This window comes from Taudactylus pleione, unplaced genomic scaffold, assembly GCF_031769625.1.
Source record: "Taudactylus pleione unplaced genomic scaffold, aTauple2 ptg000618l, whole genome shotgun sequence".
NCBI classification, from domain to species: domain Eukaryota; kingdom Metazoa; phylum Chordata; class Amphibia; order Anura; family Myobatrachidae; genus Taudactylus; species Taudactylus pleione.
In genome coordinates, this window is record NW_028285020.1 from 1,852,469 (window position 1) to 1,875,428 (window position 22,960).

Genomic DNA, 22,960 nt, shown 5'->3' on the forward strand with positions numbered 1-22,960 from the left:
CATTATTTCCCCAATTTCTTCATTCTCACACATCTTCCTATATTCTCTCTTCTTCTCATTACTCTCTCTCCTTTTGCTATACTCTCCCACCTCCATAGTCTGTCCTCATCCATCTCTCTCTCTCTCTCTCTCTCTCTACATCAGACAATCTCTCTACTCTACCTATAATACCTCCTCTTCTCATACGCTCTCCTTTTCCCATACTCCCTCTACACTTCCTCATACTCTATCTCCTCTTCCAATACTCTCTCTCCTATTCTTATACACTCTCTCCTCTTCCCATACTCTCCCCTTCCCATACGCTCTCTCCTATTCCCTCATTCCCTCCTCTCTTCTCATACTCTCTTCTTTCTATACTCTTTCTATTCTCTCTCTTCTTCTCACACTCTCTTTCTTCTCTTACCTCATACACTCATTCTCTCTCATCTTTCCATACTTCATATCCTGTTCCCTCATTCCCTCCCCTCTTCTCATACTCTCTTCTTTCTATACTCTTTTCTCTTTCTATTCTCTCTTCTCATACTCTCTCACCTCTTCCCTCATACTCTCTCTTCTCTATACTATCTCTTCTCATACTCTTTCTTCTCTTCCCTCATACACTCATTCTGTCTCATCTTTCCAAACTTCCTCTCCTCTTTCTCATACTCTCTCTCCTCTTCCCTCATTCCCTCCCCTCTTCTCATACCCTCTCTCCTCTTCCCTCATTCCCTCCCCTCTTCTCATACTCTCTCTCCTCTTCCCTCATTCCCTCCCCTCTTCTCATACTCTCTCTCTCCTCTTCCCTCATTCCCTCCCCTCTTCTCATACTCTCTCCTCTTCCCTCATTCCCTCCCCTCTTCTCATACTCTCTCTCCTCTTCCCTCATTCCCTCCCCTCTTCTCATACTCTCTCTCCTCTTCCCTCATTCCCTCCCCTCTTCTCATACTCTCTCTCCTCTTCCCTCATTCCCTCCCCTCTTCTCATACTCTCTCTCCTCTTCCCTCATTCCCTCCCCTCTTCTCATACTCTCTCTCCTCTTCCCTCATTCCCTCCCCTCTTCTCATACTCACTCCTCTTCCCTCATACTCTCTCTTCCCTATACTATCTCTTCTCATACTCTTTCTTCTCTTCCCTCATACACTCACTCTCTCTCATCTTTTCATACTTCCTCTCCTCTTCCTCATACTCTCTCCTCTTCCCTCATACTCTCTTCTCTTCTCTATACTCTCTTCTTCTCATACTCTTCTCTATACTCTCTTCTTCTCATACTCTCTTCCCTCATACTCTCTTCTTCTCATACTCTCTTCTTCTCATACTCTCTTCTTCTCATACTCTCTTCTTCTCATACTCTCTTCTTCTCATACTCTCTCACCTCTTCCCTCATACTCTCTTCTCTATACTATCTCTTCTCATACTCTTTCTTCTCTTCCCTCATACACTCACTCTCTCTCATCTTTTCATACTTCCTCTCCTCTTCCTCATACTCTCCTCTTCCCTCATACTCTCTTCTCTTCTCTATACTCTCTTCTTCTCATACTCTTCTCTATACTCTCTTCTTCTCATACTCTCTTCCCTCATACTCTCTTCTTCTCATACTCTCTCACCTCTTCCCTCATACTCTCTCTTCCCTATACTATCTCTTCCCATACTCTTTCTTCTCTTCCCTCATACACTCACTCTCTCATCTTTTCATACTTCCTCTCCTCTTCCTCATACTCTCTCCTCTTCCCTCATGTCCTCCCCTCTTCTCACTCTCTCACCTCTTCATACTCTTTCCCTATACTCTCCTTCTCATACTCTCTTCTCTATACTCTCTTCTCTCATACTCTCTTCTTCTCATACTCTCTTCCCTCATACTCTTTCTTCTCTTCCCTCATACGCTCCTTCTCATTCTCTCTCATCTTTCCATAATTCCTCTCCTCTTCCCATGCTCTATCCTCGTCCCAAACTCTCTCTCATCTTCCCTCATACTGTCTCTTATCTTCCAATACTTTTCCTCCTATTCTTAAACACTCTCTCCTCTTCCTCATACTCTCTCCACTTTCCATACTCTCTCACCTCTTCTCATACTTTCTATCTCCTCTTCTTATATTCTCTTTTTAATTCTGTCTCTCTCTCTCTCCTTTTGCTATACCCTCTCACCTCCATAGTCTGTCCTCATCCAACATTCTCTCTCCTCTTTCTTCATTCTCTCTCCTCTACCCATAATACCTCCTTCTCATACTCTCTCCTCTTATACTCTCCATCCTCTTCCTATATTCTCTCCTTTTCTCATACTCTCTCTCCTCTTATACTCTCCATCCTCTTCCCATATTCTCCCTCCTTTTCTCATATTCTCTCCATTTTTTCTCCTCTTCCCTCACACGCTCTATAATCTTCTCTTATTCTCTCTGCTTCCCTCATACTCCCCTCCACTTCCCATGCGCTCTTCTCTTCCCATATTCTCTCTCTCCTTTTCCCATACTCTCTCCTCTTCTCATTCTATCTCCTCTTCCCTCACATGCTCTATAATCTTATTCTCTCTTCTTCTGTCATACTCCCCCCCTCTTCTCATACTCTCTCTACTCTTCCTCATACTCCCCTCCTCTTCTCATACTCTCTCTCCTCTTCTCATACTCTCTCTCCTCTTCCTCATACTCTCTCCATTCTTTCTTCTCTTCCCTCACACGCTCTCCTCTTCCCATTCTCTCTCTCTCATCTTCCCTCATACCTCTCTCATTATCTCTCCCATACTCTCTCTTCTCCTCCCTCATACTCTGTCTCTTCTTCCCTCATAGTCTATCTCCTCCTCTCATACTCTTCCCACATACTTGAGCTTATTCAGAGTCGGTCGTGAGCGCTGAGCGCTCGCAACCGACTCGATGTTGCCCCACAGCGCATGCGCACAACAGAGCCGGCTCCGTCGTGCGCATGACCTGGCTAACGACGGGCGCTCCATTGCTAGGGGTCTCGTAGCAGATGGGGCGAGCTGTCGATGTTGAGTGACAGCTCGCTCTGTTTGCTGGGAAGGCCGGGGGCGTGCCCGGCCAAACAAAGGCGTTCCAGTCAGAATGCTTGCCGTTTGGGGGCGGCCCCACTGACATCATTGCTGATGTCAGTGGGGACCTTCCTGCTCAAACAGAGCAGGAAGTTCCCTGGGGTGTACAAGTGCCCAGACCCTACCCTAGGGTCTGGTCATAAGCCCCGATGGTAGCGATGGTCTTGACCATCGCAACCATCACCCATGTCCGTCGTTAGAGCTGTGGGTGGTAACCCACAGCTTAACGATCGACAAGGAGGCGGCTGTTCAGGATGCAAGCGGCCCACCCTGATTCAGAGCGACCGCTTGCATCTAACGACCGCCTCTGAATGAGGCCCACTATCTCTAATCCTTCCTCCTTCTGTCTCCTCTTCTCACACTCTCTCTCCTGTTCCTTCATTCTCTGCCCATATCGTTTGTCTCTCGTACGTATTTTTTCCTTTCCTCATTATTCTCTTCCTTTGCATTAAAATCCTTCAGTAACTACAGTATATCCTATTCAGAGGACGGTATAAATGTCTCTGCCATGTATGTTGCTCATTCTCTTCTTTCTCTGGTTTCCCTTCCCCTCCCCTCTATAAGTCACTGAGCTATGACACAGAAACCTTTGCCCTGAACAAAGATCCAACCTGTAGAATTTAATAAATCTCTTTCTGACAGCTTTCTACATGCTATGTCTTTTTCTGTACCACACACCCTGACCACTTACCTGACATATATCCACACCACCCACCCATACCCGTACAGTATATAAAAGGTGGATAAGTGTGCACATGTACAGTATATTATTACAGGATGGTGTCAGTAAGTGTGCATACATCGCACACTGGTAGCAAATAATGGTGTCAGTAGATAAATGTGCACACACCTTATACTATAGTAGCGAATAATGGTGTCATTGGATAAATGTGCACACATCTTATACTATAGTAGTAAATAATGGTGCAAGTAGATAAATGTGCACACATCTTATACTATAGTAGTGAATAATGGTGTCAGTGGATAAATGTGCACACATCTTATACTATAGCAGAAAATTATGGTGTCAGTAGATAAATGTGCACACACCTTATACTATAGTAGTAAATAATGGTGTCAGTGGATAAATGTGCACACACCTTATACTATAGTAGTGAATAATGGTGTCATTGGAAACATGTGCACACAACTTATACTATAGTAGTGAATAATGGTGTCAGTGGATAAATGTGCACATATCTTATACTATAGTAGTGAATAATGGTGTCAGTGGATAAATGTGCACACATCTTATACTATAGTAGTGAATAATGGTGCAAGTAGATAAATGTGCACACATCTTATACTATAGTAGCGAATAATGGTGTCATTGGATAAATGTGCACACATCTTATACTATAGTAGTAAATAATGGTGCAAGTAGATAAATGTGCACACATCTTATACTATAGTAGTGAATAATGGTGTCAGTGGATAAATGTGCACACATCTTATACTATAGCAGTAAATTATGGTGTCAGTAGATAAATGTGCACACATCTTATACTATAGCAGTAAATAATGGTGTCAGTGGATAAATGTGCACACACCTTATACTATAGTAGTGAATAATGGTGTCATTGGAAACATGTGCACACAACTTATACTATAGTAGTGAATAATGGTGTCAGTGGATAAATGTGCACATATCTTATACTATAGTAGTGAATAATGGTGTCAGTGGATAAATGTGCACACATCTTATACTATAGTAGTGAATAATGGTGTCAGTGGATAAATGTGCACACACCTAATACTATAGTAGTGAATAATGGTGTCAGTAGGTAAATGTGCACACATCTTATACTATAGTAGTGAATAATGGTGTCAGTGGATAAATGTGCACACATCTTATACTATAGTAGTGAATAATGGTGTCAGTGGATAAATGTGCACACACCTTATACTATAGTAGTAAATAATGGTGTCAGTGGATAAATGTGCACACATCTTATACTACAGTAGTGAATAATGGTGTCAGTGGATAAATGTGCACACATCTTATACTACAGTAGTGAATAATGGTGTCAGTAGGTAAATGTGCACACATCTTATACTATAGTAGTGAATAATGGTGTCAGTGGATAAATGTGCACACATCTTATACTATAGTAGTGAATCATGGTGTTGGTGGATAAATGTGCACACATCTTATACTATAGCAGTAAATAATGGTGTCAGTAGATAAATGTGCACACATCTTATACTATAGTAGTAAATAATGGTGTCAGTGGATAAATGTGCACACACCTTATACTATAGTAGTAAATAATGGTGTCAGTGGATAAATGTGCACACATCTTATACTATAGTAGTAAATAATGGTGTCAGTGGATAAATGTGCACACACCTTATACTATAGTAGTGAATAATGGTGTCATTGGAAACATGTGCACACAACTTATACTATAGTAGGAGATAATAGTGTCATTGGATAAATGTGCACACACCTTATACTATAGTAGTAAATAATGGTGTCAGTGGATAAATGTGCACACATCTTATACTATAGTAGTAAATAATGGTGTCAGTAGATAAATGTGCACACATCTTATACTATAGTAGTAAATAATGGTGTCAGTGGATAAATGTGCACACACCTTATACTATAGTAGTAAATAATGGTGTCAGTGGATAAATGTGCACACACCTTATACTATAGTAGTAAATAATGGTGTCAGTGGATAAATGTGCACACACCTTATACTATAGTAGTGAATAATGGTGTCATTGGAAACATGTGCACACAACTTATACTATAGTAGGAGATAATAGTGTCATTGGATAAATGTGCACACATCTTATACTATAGTAGTGAATAATGGTGTCAGTGGATAAATGTGCACACATCTTATACTATAGTAGTGAATAATGGTGTCAATGGATAAATGTGCACACATCTTTATGCTATAGTAGTGAATAATGGTGTCATTGGCTAAATGTGCACACAGCTTATACTATAGTAGTGAATAATGGTGTCATTGGATAAATGTGCACACAACTTATACTATAGTAGTGAATAATGGTGTCAGTGGATAAATGTGCACACATCTTATACTATAGTAGTGAATAATGGTGTAAGTGGATAAATGTGCACATATCTTATACTATAGTAGTGAATAATGGTGTCAGTGGATAAATGTGCACACATCTTATACTATAGTAGTGAATAATGGTGTCAGTGGATAAATGTGCACACACCTTATACTATAGTAGTGAATAATGGTGTCAGTAGGTAAATGTGCACACATCTTATACTATAGTAGTGAATAATGGTGTCAGTGGATAAATGTGCACACATCTTATACTATAGTAGTGAATAATGGTGTCAGTGGATAAATGTGCACACACCTTATACTATAGTAGTGAATAATGGTGTCAGTAGGTAAATGTGCACACATCTTATACTATAGTAGTGAATAATGGTGTCAGTGGATAAATGTGCACACATCTTATACTATAGTAGTGAATAATGGTGTTGGTGGATAAATGTGCACACAGCTTATTCTATAGTAGTGAATAATGGTGTTGGTGGATAAATGTGCACACAGCTTATACTATAGTAGTGAATAATGGTGTTGGTGGATAAATGTGCACACACCTTATACTATAGTAGTGAATAATGGTGTCAGTGGATAAATGTGCACACACCTTATACTATAGTAGTGAATAATTATGTCAGTAGGTCACTATGCACACATTATATACTATAGTAGTGAATAATTATGTCAGTAGGTCACTATGCACACATTATATACTATAGTAGTGAATAGTGGTGTCACTGGTGGTGAAGCCTAGTTGAGTAGGTGTTGGGGGTTATTCAGTTTGAGGGTCCAGGTATCTCTGTGTCACAATCTACACATTATCAAATTAACCAATAAAGCAGAGAATAATAAAGCCTTAATGTTCTAGTGCATATAAACATACTGAAATAGCTTCACACAACTTACTATAAGGTTATTATAAACTTTTCGTGCAAGCTGTTTGTTGTGTTACCCCTGGAAAGCAGAGCATGGCATAGGGACTATATCATACCCCGCAATAATACCCCAATAACTATCATCTCTTATTACTGCCCTCACACACCCAGCATCTATGCACCATACAGCGTGAGACACCTGGCAGATTACAGATGTGCCCTCATACACCCAGCATCTATGTACCATACAGCGTGAGGCACCTGGCAGATTACAGATGTGCCCTCCTACACCCAGCATCTATGTACCATACAGCGTGAGGCACCTGGCAGATTACAGATGTGCCCTCACACACCCAGCATCTATGCACCATACAGCGTGAGACACCTGGCAGATTACAGATGTGCCCTCATACACCCAGCATCTATGTACCATACAGCGTGAGGCACCTGGCAGATTACAGATGTGCCCTCACACACCCAGCATCTATGTACCATACAGCGTGAGACACCTGGCAGATTACAGATGTGCCCTCATACACCCAGCATCTATGTACCATACAGCGTGAGGCACCTGGCAGATTACAGATGTGCCCTCATACACCCAGCATCTATGTACCATACAGCGTGAGGCACCTGGCAGATTACAGATGTGCCCTCATACACCCAGCATCTATGTACCATACAGCGTGAGGCACCTGGCAGATTACAGATGTGCCCTCATACACCCACCATCTATGTACCATACAGCGTGAGGCACCTGGCAGATTACAGAAGTCCTCATACACCCAGCATCTATGTACCATACAGCGTGAGACACCTGGCACATTACAGATGTGCCCTCATACACCCAGCATCTATGTACCATACAGCGTGAGGCACCTGGCAGATTACAGATGTGCCCTCATACAACCAGCATCTATGTACCATACAGTGTGAGGCGCCTGGCAGATTACAGCCTCATACAACCAGCATCTATGCACCATACAGCGTGAGGCACCTGGCAGATTACAGATGTGCCCTCCTACACCCAGCATCTATGTACCATACAGCGTAAGGCACCTGGCAGATTACAGATGTGCCCTCACACACCCAGCATCTATGTACCATACAGCGTGAGACACCTGGCAGATTACAGATGTGCCCTCATACACCCAGCATCTATGTACCATACAGCGTGAGACACCTGGCAGATTACAGATGTGCCCTCACACACCCAGCATCTATGCACCATACAGCGTGAGGCACCCGGCAGATTACAGATGTGCCCTCACACACCCAGCATCTATGCACCATACAGCGTGAGGCACCTGGCAGATTACAGATGTGCCCTCACACACCCAGCATCTATGCACCATACAGCGTGAGGCACCCGGCAGATTACAGATGTGCCCTCATACACCCAGCATCTATGCACCATACAGCGTGAGGCACCCGGCAGATTACAGATGTGCCCTCATACACCCAGCATCGATGCACCATACAGCGTGAGGCACCTGGCAGATTACAGATGTGCCCTCATACACCCAGCATCTATGCACCATACAGCGTGAGGCACCTGGCAGATTACAGATGTGCCCTCATACACCCAGCAGCTATGCACCATACAGCGTGAGGCACCTGGCAGATTACAGATGTGCCCTCATACACCCAGCATCTATGTACCATACAGCGTGAGGCACCTGGCAGATTACAGATGTGCCCTCATACACCCAGCATCTATGTACCATACAGCGTGAGGCACCTGGCAGATTACAGATGTGCCCTCATACACCCAGCATCTATGTACCATACAGCGTGAGGCACCTGGCAGATTACAGATGTGCCCTCATACACCCAGCATCTATGTACCATACAGCGTGAGGCACCTGGCAGATTACAGAAGTCCTCATACACCCAGCATCTATGTACCATACAGCGTGAGGCACCTGGCAGATTACAGATGTGCCTCATACACCCAGCATCTATGTACCATACAGCGTGAAACACCTGGCAGATTACAGATGTGCCCTCATACACCCAGCATCTATATACCATACAGCGTGAAACACCTGGCAGATTACAGATGTGCCCTCATACAACCAGCATCTATGTACCATACAGTGTGAGGCGCCTGGCAGATTACAGCCTCATACACCCAGCATCTATGCACCATACAGCGTGAGGCACCTGGCAGATTACACATGTGCCCTCATACACCCAGCATCTATGTACCATACAGCGTGAGGCACCTGGCAGATTACAGATGTGCCCTCATACACCCAGCATCTATGTACCATACAGCGTGAGGCACCTGGCAGATTACAGATGTGCCCTCATACACCCAGCATCTATGTACCATACAGCGTGAGGCACCTGGCAGATTACAGAAGTCCTCATACACCCAGCATCTATGTACCATACAGCGTGAGGCACCTGGCAGATTACAGATGTGCCTCATACACCCAGCATCTATGTACCATACAGCGTGAGGCACCTGGCAGATTACAGATGTGCCCTCATACACCCAGCATCTATGTACCATACAGCGTGAGGCACCTGGCAGATTACAGATGTGCCCTCATACACCCAGCATCTATGTACCATACAGCGTGAGGCACCTGGCAGATTACAGAAGTCCTCATACACCCAGCATCTATGTACCATACAGCGTGAGGCACCTGGCAGATTACAGATGTGCCTCATACACCCAGCATCTATGTACCATACAGCGTGAAACACCTGGCAGATTACAGATGTGCCCTCATACACCCAGCATCTATATACCATACAGCGTGAAACACCTGGCAGATTACAGATGTGCCCTCATACAACCAGCATCTATGTACCATACAGTGTGAGGCGCCTGGCAGATTACAGCCTCATACACCCAGCATCTATGCACCATACAGCGTGAGGCACCTGGCAGATTACACATGTGCCCTCATACACCCAGCATCTATGTACCATACAGCGTGAGGCACCTGGCAGATTACAGATGTGCCCTCCTACACCCAGCATCTATGTACCATACAGCGTGAGGCACCTGGCAGATTACAGATGTGCCCTCACACACCCAGCATCTATGTACCATACAGCGTGAGACACCTGGCAGATTACAGATGTGCCCTCATACACCCAGCATCTATGCACCATACAGCGTGAGGCACCCGGTAGATTACAGATGTGCCCTCACACACCCAGCATCTATGCACCATACAGCGTGAGGCACCTGGCAGATTACAGATGTGCCCTCACACACCCAGCATCTATGCACCATACAGCGTGAGGCACCCGGCAGATTACAGATGTGCCCTCATACACCCAGCATCTATGCACCATACAGCGTGAGGCACCTGGCAGATTACAGATGTGCCCTCATACACCCAGCATCTATGCACCATACAGCGTGAGGCACCTGGCAGATTACAGATGTGCCCTCATACACCCAGCATCTATGCACCATACAGCGTGAGGCACCTGGCAGATTACAGATGTGCCCTCATACACCCAGCATCTATGTACCATACAGCGTGAGGCACCTGGCAGATTACAGATGTGCCCTCATACACCCAGCATCTATGTACCATACAGCGTGAGACACCTGGCAGATTACAGATGTGCCCTCATACACCCAGCATCTATGTACCATACAGCGTGAGACACCTGGCAGATTACAGATGTGCCTTCATACACCAGACATCTATGTACCATACAGCGTGAGGCACCTGGCAGATTACAGATGTGCCCTCATACACCCAGCATCTATGTACCATACAGCGTGAGACACCTGGCAGATTACAGATGTGCCCTCATACACCCAGCATCTATGCACCATACAGCGTGAGGCACCTGGCAGCTTACAGATGTGCCCTCATACACCCAGCATCTATGCACCATACAGCGTGAGGTACCTGGCAGATTACAGATGTGCCCTCACACACCCAGCATCTATGCACCATACAGCGTGAGGCACCTGGCAGATTACAGATGTGCCCTCACACACCCAGCATCTATGCACCATACAGCGTGAGGCACCCGGCAGATTACAGATGTGCCCTCACACACCCAGCATCTATGCACCATACAGCGTGAGGCACCCGGCAGATTACAGATGTGCCCTCACACACCCAGCATCTATGCACCATACAGCGTGAGGCACCTGGCAGATTACAGATGTGCCCTCATACACCCAGCATCTATGCACCATACAGCGTGAGGCACCTGGCAGATTACAGATGTGCCCTCATACACCCATCTATGCACCATACAGCGTGAGGCACCTGGCAGATTACAGATGTGCCCTCATACACCCAGCATCTATGTACCATACAGCGTGAGGCACCTGGCAGATTACAGATGTGCCCTCATACACCCAGCATCTATGTACCATACAGCGTGAGACACCTGGCAGATTACAGATGTGCCCTCATACACCCAGCATCTATGTACCATACAGCGTGAGGCACCTGGCAGATTACAGATGTGCCTTCATACACCAGACATCTATGTACCATACAGCGTGAGGCACCTGGCAGATTACAGATGTGCCCTCATACACCCAGCATCTATGTACCATACAGCGTGAGACACCAGGCATATTACAGATGTGCCCTCATACACCCAGCATCTATGTACCATACAGCGTGAGACACCTGGCAGATTACAGATGTGCCCTCATACACCCAGCATCTATGCACCATACAGCGTGAGACACCTGGCAGATTATAGATGTGCCCTCATACACCCAGCATCTATGCACCATACAGCGTGAGGCACCCGGCAGATTACAGATGTGCCCTCATACACCCAGCATCTATGTACCATACAGCGTGAGACACCAGGCATATTACAGATGTGCCCTCATACACCCAGCATCTATGCACCATACAGCGTGAGACACCTGGCAGATTATAGATGTGCCCTCATACACCCAGCATCTATGCACCATACAGCGTGAGGTACCTGGCAGATTACAGATGTGCCCTCATACACCCAGCATCTATGCACCATACAGCGTGAGACACCTGGCAGATTACAGATGTGCCCTCATACACCAGACATCTATGTACCATACAGCGTGAGGCACCTGGCAGATTACAGAAGTCCTCATACACCCAGCATCTATGTACCATACAGCGTGAGGCACCTGGCAGATTACAGATGTGCCCTCATACACCCAGCATCTATGCACCATACAGCGTGAGGCACCTGGCAGATTACAGATGTGCCCTCATACACCAGACATCTATGTACCATACAGCGTGAGACACCTGGCAGATTACAGATGTGCCCTCATACACCCAGCATCTATGTACCATACAGCGTGAGGCACCTGGCAGATTACAGATGTGCACTCATACACCCAGCATCTATGTACCATACAGCGTGAGACACCTGGCAGATTACAGATGTGCCCTCATACACCCAGCATCTATGTTCCATACAGCGTGAGGCAGCTGGCAGATTACAGATGTGCCCTCATACACCCAGCATCTATGCACCATACAGCGTGAGACACCTGGCAGATTACAGATGTGCCCTCATACACCCAGCATCTATGTAGCATACAGCGTGAGGCACCTGGCAGATTACAGATGTGCACTCATACACCCAGCATCTATGCACCATACAGCGTGAGGCACCTGGCAGATTACAGATGTGCCCTCACACACCCAGCATCTATGTACCATACAGCGTGAGGCACCTGGCAGATTACAGATGTGCCCTCATACACCCAGCATCTATGCACCATACAGCGTGAGGCACCTGGCAGATTACAGATGTGCCCTCATACACCCAGCATCTATGCACCATACAGCGTGAGGTACCTGGCAGATTACAGATGTGCCCTCATACACCCAGCATCTATGTACCATACAGCGTGAGGTACCTGGCAGATTACAGATGTGCCCTCATACACCCAGCATCAGCTGTACCATATCTTTTTCTATAAATGTTGCCTCTTATTGGCGTAGCTGAGCAGGGAAACGCCGCTGACCGTGTACTAGAGACTCTGGGCTCAGACTTTACCTGCACAGGATTTCATTTTAAAGACATAGAAAGTTGGAACAGAACTTGGCATCGCGGCACTGCGTGTTCAGATTCAGTCTGTCGTACACAGATGTACAAACGTTTCACATGAAGTTAATTGGCGCAATCTGGCGAAGTAGCTTTGTCTCCCAGTTGTTTTATTTATGTGAATGACGCACATTTTGAGCGAGAAAGACGCTGGCTACGGCTGAGTTATCCGGGACCTGGCGATCTGAGAGGGGCTGTTTGGCGCAACTGAAGCCGCCGCGTATCTATATCAGTACTTATCACGGTGGTTTGTCAATCAGGCCGCGCACATTCATGTATAAACTGGCAAGATAGGTGCCCCCGCTGACACTAATAATTACCCTCATTCTCCCCCTAAGTGATTATAACAAAGGAATAGATACATTAATTCTTCCATTTACTGTCACCTATATATCTGCACAGTATACACCTCCTAACACAGACCACAGTCTGGCCCCCTGCACCCTACACCGGTCCCTCCTCACCCTGACACACACACCGGTCCCTCCTCACCCTGACACACACACACACCGGTCCCTCCTCACCCTGACACACACACACCGGTCCCTCCTCACCCTGACACACACACACACCGGTCCCTCCTCACCCTGACACACACACACCGGTCCCTCCTCACCCTGACACACACACACCGGTCCCTCCTCACCCTGACACACACACACCGGTCCCTTCTCACCCTGACACACACACACACACCGGTCCCTCCTCACCCTGACACACACACACACACCGGTCCCTCCTCACCCTGACACACACACACACACCGGTCCCTCCTCACCCTGACACACACACCGGTCCCTCCTCACCCTGACACACACACACCGGTCCCTCCTCACCCTGACACACACACACCGGTCCCTTCTCACCCTGACACACACACACACACCGGTCCCTCCTCACCCTGACACACACACACCGGTCCCTCCTCACCCTGACACACACACCGGTCCCTCCTCACCCTGACACACACACACCGGTCCCTCCTCACCCTGACACACACACACCGGTCCCTCCTCACCCTGACACACACACACACCGGTCCCTCCTCACCCTGACACACACACCGGTCCCTCCTCACCCTGACACACACACACCGGTCCCTCCTCACCCTGACACACACACACACCGGTCCCTCCTCACCCTGACACACACACACACCGGTCCCTCCTCACCCTGACACACACACCGGGCCCTCCTCACCCTGACACACACACACCGGTCCCTCCTCACCCTGACACACACACACACCGGTCCCTCCTCACCCTGACACACACACCGGTCCCTCCTCACCCTGACACACACACACCGGGCCCTCCTCACCCTGACACACACACACCGGTCCCTCCTCACCCTGACACACACACCGGTCCCTCCTCACCCTGACACACACACACCGGTCCCTCCTCACATATACAATATACATATTAATATGCATCAACACTCCTGAAGAACCCTGTTTTCTCCTGTTCCAGACCCCCATCCTAAGATCTCTTCCCCAGCTCTCATCTCCCCCTCCTGTGCTTATACCCCCAACCTGTGACCCCCTCCCCAGCTCTCATATCCTCCTCCTGTGCTTATACCCCCAACCTGTGACCCCCTCCCAGCTCTCATCTCCCCCTCCTGTGCTTATACCCCCAACCTGTGACCCCCTCCCCAGCTCTCATCTTCCCCTCCTATTCTTTATACCCCCCATCCTGTGATTCCCCCCACACAGCTTTCTCCCTCTCTCCTATTCTATACCCCCATCATGTGACCCACCAGCTATCCTGCCCCCCCTCCACTGTACCTGTGACCCCCACCCCCTCAGCTCTCACATCCCTCTCCTACTCCTTACCCCCCATCCTGTGAGACCACCCCCCTTCCCCCAGCTCTCACTTCCCTCTCTGTTCTGTACACCCATCCTGTGACCCCCCCCCAGCTCCCCAGTCCCCCATCCCCTGTACCTGCAGCCCCCTCCCAGTGTCTCACCAGTCAGTGGAGGTCCTGTCACTCAGTATATCCTCCTTGGCTGTGATAAGGGAGAGATTGTACGTGTCCAGGTTCAGATTGTCCATATCTGTGAGTCCTGTCATCAGTCTCTGGGTGACTGGGAACTTCTGTCCTCTCTTTCCTTGTACAATGTACAATGTCTGTATAATGGTTTTCCTCCTCCTCCTCCTCTCACCCCCTCCTCTCCCTCCACCTCCCTCCTCCCTCCGGCCTCTTCCACTTTCTTTCCAAACTTTGTCATTTCTCTGACTTTCTCTCTCAAGGTGCCCCTGAGCTCTCTCCCAGCCTCTCATCTCACGCCTGTCTCTGTCTCTCTCTCTCACCCTCTCTGACTGTCTCTTATAGTCACCCTGAGTCTCACACCCTCTCAGTTCTCAACAATCCTCTCTGTCACTTACATCCTCTCTGACTGTCACTTACATACTCACTGTCTCTTGAATCCTCTTTTACTGTCTCTTGCACCCTTTCTGACTCTCTCTCACAACCTCTCTGACTGTTTCTCACATCCCCTCTGACTGTCTCTCAATTCCTCTCTTATTGTCTCTCAAATCCTTTCTGACTGTCTCTTGCACCCTGACTGCCTCTCACATCCCCTCTGACTGTCTCTTACATCCTCTCTGACTGTCTCCTTCATCCTCTTAGACTGTCTCTCACAGTCACCCTGTGTCTCACATCCTCTCTGACTGTCTCTCGCATCCTCTCTGACATCCTCTCTTACTGTCTCTCAAATCCACTCTGACTGCCACTGACATACTCACTGTCTCTCACAACCTCTCTGACTGTCTCTTACATAATCTGTCTCTCACATCCTCTCTTACGGTCTCTCACATCCTCTCTGACTGTCTCTTATATCCTCTCTTACTGTCTCTCAAATTTTCTCTGTCTCTTGCACCCTTTCTGACTGTCTCTCACATCCCCTCTGACTGTCTCTCACAACCTCTCTGACTGTCTCTCACAACCCCTCTGACTGTCTCTCACTTCCTCTCTTACTGTCTCTCAAATCCTTTCTGACTGTCTCTTGAACCCTGTCTCTCACATACTCTCTGACTGTCTCTCGCATCCTCTCTGACTGTCTCTCGCATCCTCTTTGACTGTCTCAAATCCTCTCTGACTGTCTCTCAAATCCTGTCTACTTCATCCTCTTTGACTGTCTCTCACAGTCACCCTGTGTCTCACATACTCTGACTGTCTCTCGCCTCCTCTCCGACTGTCTCTCGCATCCTCTCCGACTGTCTCTCGTATTCTCTCTGTCTCCTTCATCCTCTTGACTGTCTCTCACAGTCACCCTGTGTCTCACATCCTCTCTGACTGTCTCTCACATCCTCTCTGTCTCCTTCATCCTCTTTGACTGTCTCTCAGTCACCCTGTGTCTCACATCATCTCTGACTGTCTCTCATATCCTCTTTGACTGTCTCTCACATCCTCTCTGTCTCCTTCATCCTCTTGACTGTCTCTCACAGTCACCCTGTGTCTCACATCCTCTCTGACTGTCTCTCACATCCTCTCTGTCTCCTTCATCCTCTTTGACTGTCTCTCAGTCACCCTGTGTCTCACATCATCTCTGACTGTCTCTCATATCCTCTTTGACTGTCTCTCACATCCTCTCTGTCTCCTTCATCCTCTTGACTGTCTCTCACAGTCACCCTGTGTCTCACATCCTCTCTGACTGTCTCTCACATCCTCTCTGTCTCCTTCATCCTCTTTGACTGTCTCTCAGTCACCCTGTGTCTCACATCATCTCTGACTGTCTCTCATATCCTCTTTGACTGTCTCTCACATCCTCTCTGTCTCCTTCATCCTCTTGACTGTCTCTCACAGTCACCCTGTGTCTCACATCCTCTCTGACTGTCTCTCACATCCTCTCTGTCTCCTTCATCCTCTTTGACTGTCTCTCAGTCACCCTGTGTCTCACATCATCTCTGACTGTCTCTCATATCCTCTTTGACTGTCTCTCACAGTCACCCTGTGTCTCGCATCCTCTCTGACTCTCTCACATCCTCTCCGACTGTCTCTCGCATCCTCTCCGACTGTCTCTCGCATCCTCTCCGACTGTCTCTCGCATCCTCTCCGACTGTCTCTCGCATCCTCTCCGACTGTCTCTCGCATCCGCTCTGTCTCCTTCATCCTCTTTGACTGTCTCTCACAGTCACCCTGTGTCTCACATACTCTGACTGTCTCTCGCATCCTCTCCGACTGTCTCTCGCATCCTCTCCGACTGTCTCTCGCATCCTCTCCGACTGTCTCTCGCATCCTCTCCGACTGTCTCTCGCATCCGCTCTGTCTCCTTCATCCTCTTTGACTGTCTCTCACAGTCACCCTGTGTCTCACATCCTCTGTGATTGTCTCTCACATCCTCTCTGACTGTCTCTCGCATCCTCTCTGACTGTCTCTCACATCCGCTCTGTCTCCTTCATCCTCTTTGACTGTCTCTCACAGTCACCCTGTGTCTCACATCCTCTGTGATTGTCTCTCACATCCTCTATGACTGTCTCTCACATCCTCTATGACTGTCTCTCACATCCTCTCTGTTTCCTTCATCCTCTTTGACTGTCTCTCACAGTCATCCTGTGTCTCACATCCTCTCTGATTGTCTCTCGCATCCTCTCTGACTGTCTCTCACATCCTCTCTGACTGTCTCTCACATCCTCTTTGTCTCCTTCATCCTCTTTGACTGTCTCTCACAGTCACCCTGTGTTTCACATCCTCGCTGACTGTCTCTCACATCCTCTCTGACTGTCTCTCACATCCTCTCTGACTGTCTCTCACATCCTCTCTGTTTCCTTCATCCTCTTTGACTGTCTCTCACAGTCACCCTGTATCTCACATCCTCGCTAACTGTCTCTCACATCCTCTCTGACTGTCTCTCACATCCTATCTGTTTCCTTCATCCTCTTTGACTGTCTCTCACAGTCACCCTGTCTCTCACATCCTCTCTGACTGTCTCTCACATCCTCTCTGACTGTCTCTCACATCCTCTCCGACTGTCTCTCGCATCCTCTCCGACTGTCTCCGTCATCCTCTTTGACTGTCTCTCACAGTCACCCTGTGTCTCACATCCTCGCTGACTGTCTCTCACATCCTCTCTGACTGTCTCTCACATCCTCTCTGACTGTCTCTCACATCCTCTCCGACTGCCACTTACATACTCACTGTCTCTCACATCCTCTCTTACTGTCTCACATCCTCTCTGACTTTCTCTTATATCCTCTCTTACTGTCTCTCACATCCTCTTTGACTGTCTCTCACAGTCACCCTGTGTCTCGCATCCTCTCTGACTGGGCTCTATTTATTATCATTATAATTACTAATATAAAGTGATAAAGGCTGTTTTGTGCTGTCACACCCTTATCACATTATGTTAGTATCACCTATAGTTACTAAAGGGCAATTGGAGCAGAATTCGTAAAATTCTACTCCAACCCCTAAGTATCACTTATTATTAGTAATCAGATCACATTTCCCATAATTGTAATGTAATGTAATGTAATGTAATGGGAAATCCGATCTGCCTGGTAGTTACTAAGGTGGCGTTATCCAGGGTCTCCCCCGGTTACTGGACTCCTGCTCCGCTCTAACATGCAGAGCAGAGCCCGGAGCCGGCCCCAGTGATCAGCTGTGTGGTCTAAACTAGGGTTGCCTACCTTTAACATTCTCTTCCCGGGAGAAGCCCGGGTAAGAGATGCAGCAGGGGGCCCGACGGGGGCGGGGCTTGACGATTCGCGTCATTAAGCCCCGCCCCCTCACGGTAAAATTGCCGCGATTGGGCACAATTTACATAGGGGGCGGGGCCAAATGCTGTGATTCATGCAGAATCACAGCTTAAGCCCCGTCCCCTTCACGGAGACCCGCGATTGCCGCCGGTATTCTCCTAATTCTGCCCACTTCACTAGGAAGTGGGCAGAATGCGGGAGAAATGCCTACCCTTCCGGGGGTGCGGGGGGTTACCCGAAAAATCGGGAGCCTCCCGCAAAAACCGGGAGGGTAGGCATGTATGGTCTAAACAGACCCCTGATCACTGCCCCAAAAAAATATATAGAGATCGGTGCTCCGGTGATGTCCTCCCTCCGGTCAGCTGGTCTCCCATCCTGCATCTGCATAGGACAGCTGACCTGGTCAGAGTGCAGGATGGGAGACCAACTGACCGGAGGGAGGACATCACCGGAGCACTGATGACCTGACTGGAGGAAAGTAAAATTAACAGGGGAAGGGCCGCAGGTGGGGGAGGGGGGGTGGTCGCAGGGGGGTAGTGGCGGCCGGTTGTCACTGTATTTCTTCTGAAAAATACGGTGATAAGACTGCGTAGGGGATTCGCAGGGACAGAGCTTTATCGCAAGCTCTCTCCCTGCAAGGGAATTTTAATAAATCCCTGTGATATTGTCTGGATTCACAAAGCGAATTGTCGATAATATCACACTACAATCTGCACTGGGGCCGATCCGGGCTCTGCTCTCCCCGTCATAGCGGAGCAGAAGTCGGGTAACCGGGGGAGACCCTGGATAACGCCACCTCCAGGTAACGTTATTATCACAGGGCTTTCCCCGGTATTTTTTCACAATTTATGTTAAGTAACTTTGGCCCGATCACATTTCCCATTACAGTTATGGGAAATGTGATCTGATTACTACTAATAAGTGATAATTAGGGGTTTGGAGTAGAATTTTACGAATTCTACTCCAATTGCCCTGTAAGAACTATAGGTGATACTAAAATAATGTGATAAGGGTGTGACAGCACAAAACAGCCTTTATCACTGTATGAAGACCCGGAGGTTCCTCGCTTGCAAAGGATAGTTCTTACCGGGGGAGGGGGGGGGAACTCTTACCGGGGGGAGTTGTCCTTTGCGTTCTTGTTCATTCATAGCGACGTGATCTGTGTAGCGCTTCTGCTAAACACGCAGCTCACAGGCACTTATTCATTTCAGTCCAAATACTCCTGAATTCGCACATAATCAAACACGATTCCATGGACCACTGACAAACGCTCTTAGTACATCCTGCCCAAACACCCAAATGTACTAAGAATATCGCAAAAGACGGTTCTCCCGATTAGAGCTTTTCCTTTGCGATGGCTCCGGACAGAGACTTCCTGGCTTAACACCCAAAAGTCACTCTAGCGCCCATCTGCGCATTCACAGGAGGCTGCTGGGGGTGATGGGAGGGATCCGAGGGGGAGCGTCCCGATAAGAAGCCCATAGGCCTCTATAGCATAACGGGTGAGGTTATCTATTGGGACAATGCATTCTGGTGCCCAGTACATTTGGGGATTGCAGTAAAGCCCCTGGAGACGGCATTTTCAAGGGTTTTACCACATTTTCACTTTTAGTACATCCCGCCCTTTATGAGAAAAACTCACTCGTGTCCCTGTGATGCCCCTGCGATGCCCGGCATGCTACATCTCAGACAGACATGATTATTAGTATATATACACTTAGACAGATATGGAATGAGTCTGTGAGGAGACAGCAGACGCTTCCTGTACTGATGGGAGACACCGGACACCAGCCAAACTCTCATTAATATTCCACAAAGACGGCACATACTACCATATGCTACCGAGACACCTAATCTCACAGGGCGGCCACATGCTCTCCTCATCATCAGTAATGGTAAGGTGGGTACACGCTGCACATATATATCTCACAGGTCACCACCTGCTCTCCTCATCATCAGTAATGGTAAGGTGGGTACACGCTGCACATATATGTCTCACAGGTCACCACCTGCTCTCTCCTCATCAGTAATGGTAAGGTGGGTACACACTGCACATATATATCTCACAGGCCACCACCTGCTCTCATCATCATCAGTAATGGTAAGGTGGGTACACGCTGCACATATATATCTCACAGGCCACCACCTGCTCTCTCATCATCAGTAATGGTAAGGTGGGTACACGCTGCACATATATATCTCACAGGCCACCACCTGCTCTCTCATCAGTAATGGTAAGGTGGGTACACACTGCACATATATATCTCACAGGTCATCACCTGCTCTCTCATCATCATCAGTAATGGTAAGGTGGGTACACACTGCACATATATATCTGCTGATGATGGTCGTTCATACACACTGACCAACCATCACCTGCTCTTGGCCGCGGCTCCCGCCACCCTCTCCGCGGCATCTTCTGCATGTGCATGGGCGGTCGGCAGACTGCAAGATGGACAGAAATATCTGCAGCACAGCCGAAGCGACAGGTCTGTGAACGACATCAATCACAGACATATTGCTGGTACACACTGACCGAGGGGCACCAGATACTGTATATTGGCTGACCAATTAATCAGCCAATATATCCATCAGTATGTACCCAGCTTTAGATTGTAAGCTCTTGTGATCAGGCCACTCACTGCAAATGATCCTGTATTGTGACTGAACAGCTCAGCAGTGTATGAGTCTCTTATTATTTACCGCTTGGTGCTTTATCTGGCGCTTATATATTATGCGATGACCAAGGGTCGGTGATGGGGTCTTAGCAGGGTGTTATTATGGTATAACTGACAATTACAGGAATCAGAATAATATATACAGTATACAGTCTGCATTTCCGTTATCTATAATGAGATGAGCCTCGTGCGGGGAGCAGCAAGGGGAGAAATGCGGCCCACCCCCGAAAACGCAGGAGTGACCACATTTCTCATATGCACTAAGCCCCAGAATGCGGCGCTTGGTTGCGGTGGGTAATTCCATCTTCTGAACGACGTTACCCATAGAAGCAAAAGTGCTGTAAGAGGGATCCGATTGGATACCCCCGAGCAACCCCCTCTGCATGCGCAGAAGGACGCTGGAGGCGCTTCTGGGTCATAGCGAGAGTGATTCTTTGCGGTGATAGTCATGCATGCCCGCATTGGTAACTGTGAAGGTGCCCACACACAGTGATGTGTTCCCGATCAGCAGATGTACACGATATGTACACGATTTCCCCCTGCACTCTCCCCGGGAGCTCCTCGGCAGTGCTGCACACGATTTCCCCCTGAACTCTCCCCAGGAGCTCCTCGGCAGTCCTGCACACGATTTCCCCCTGAACTCTCCCCAGGAGCTCCTCGGCAGTCCTGCACACGATGTCCCCCTGAACTCTCCCCGGGAGCTCCTCGGCAGTCCTGCATACGACTTCCCCCTGCACTCACCCCGGGAGCTCCTCGGCAGTCCTGCACACGACTTCCCCCTGAACTCTCCCCGGGAGCTCCTCGGCAGACCTGCACACGATTTGCCCCTGAACTCTCCCCGGCAGTCCTGCACACGATTTCCCCCTGAACTCTCCCCGGGAGCTCCTCGGCAGTCCTGCACACGATTTCCCCCTGAACTCTCCCCGGGAGCTCCTCGGCAGTCCTGCACACGATTTCCCCCTGAACTCTCCCCGGGAGCTCCTCGGCAGTCCTGCACACGATTTCCCCCTGAACTCTCCCCGGCAGTCCTGCACACGATTTCCCCCTGCACTCTCCCCGGGAACTCCCCGGCAGTCCTGCACATGATTTCCCCCTGCACTCTCCCCGGGAGCTCCTCGGCAGTCCTGCACACGATTTCCCCCTGTACTCTCCCCGGGAGCACCTCGGCAGTCCTGCACATGATTTCCCCCTGAACTCTCCCCGGGAGCTCCTCGTCAGTCCTGCACACGATTTCCCCCTGCACTCTACCCGGGAGCTCCTCGGTAGTCCTGCACACGAATTCCCCCTGAACTCTCCCGGGGAGCTCCTCGGCTCTCCCCGGGAGCTCCTCGGCAGTCCTGCACATGATTTCCCCCTGTACTCTCCCCGGGAGCTCCTCGGCAGTCCTGCACACGATTTCCCCCTGAACTCTCCCCGGGAGCTCCTCGGCAGTCCTGCACACGATTTCCCCCTGAACTCTCCTCGGCAGTCCTGCACATGATTTCCCCCTGCACTCTCCCCGGGAGCTCCTCGGCAGTCCTGCACACGATTTCCCCCTGTACTCTCCCCAGGAGCACCTCGGCAGTCCTGCACATGATTTCCCCCTGAACTC

General features: G+C 48.6%; 1 protein-coding gene across 1 annotated transcript in view; it reads right to left on the reverse strand.

Moving 5' to 3' along the window:
• Window positions 1-15,091, reverse strand: part of LOC148479678 (uncharacterized) — a 180,657-nt gene extending 165,566 nt beyond the window's left edge. The window contains exon 1 of the mRNA XM_088454470.1: window positions 14,961-15,091. Coding sequence (XP_088310596.1) covers window positions 14,961-15,064 — 104 coding nt within the window. The 5' untranslated portion in view covers window positions 15,065-15,091. The remainder of the gene's footprint in view (window positions 1-14,960) is intronic.
• Between the last annotated feature and the right edge of the window lie 7,869 nt (window positions 15,092-22,960).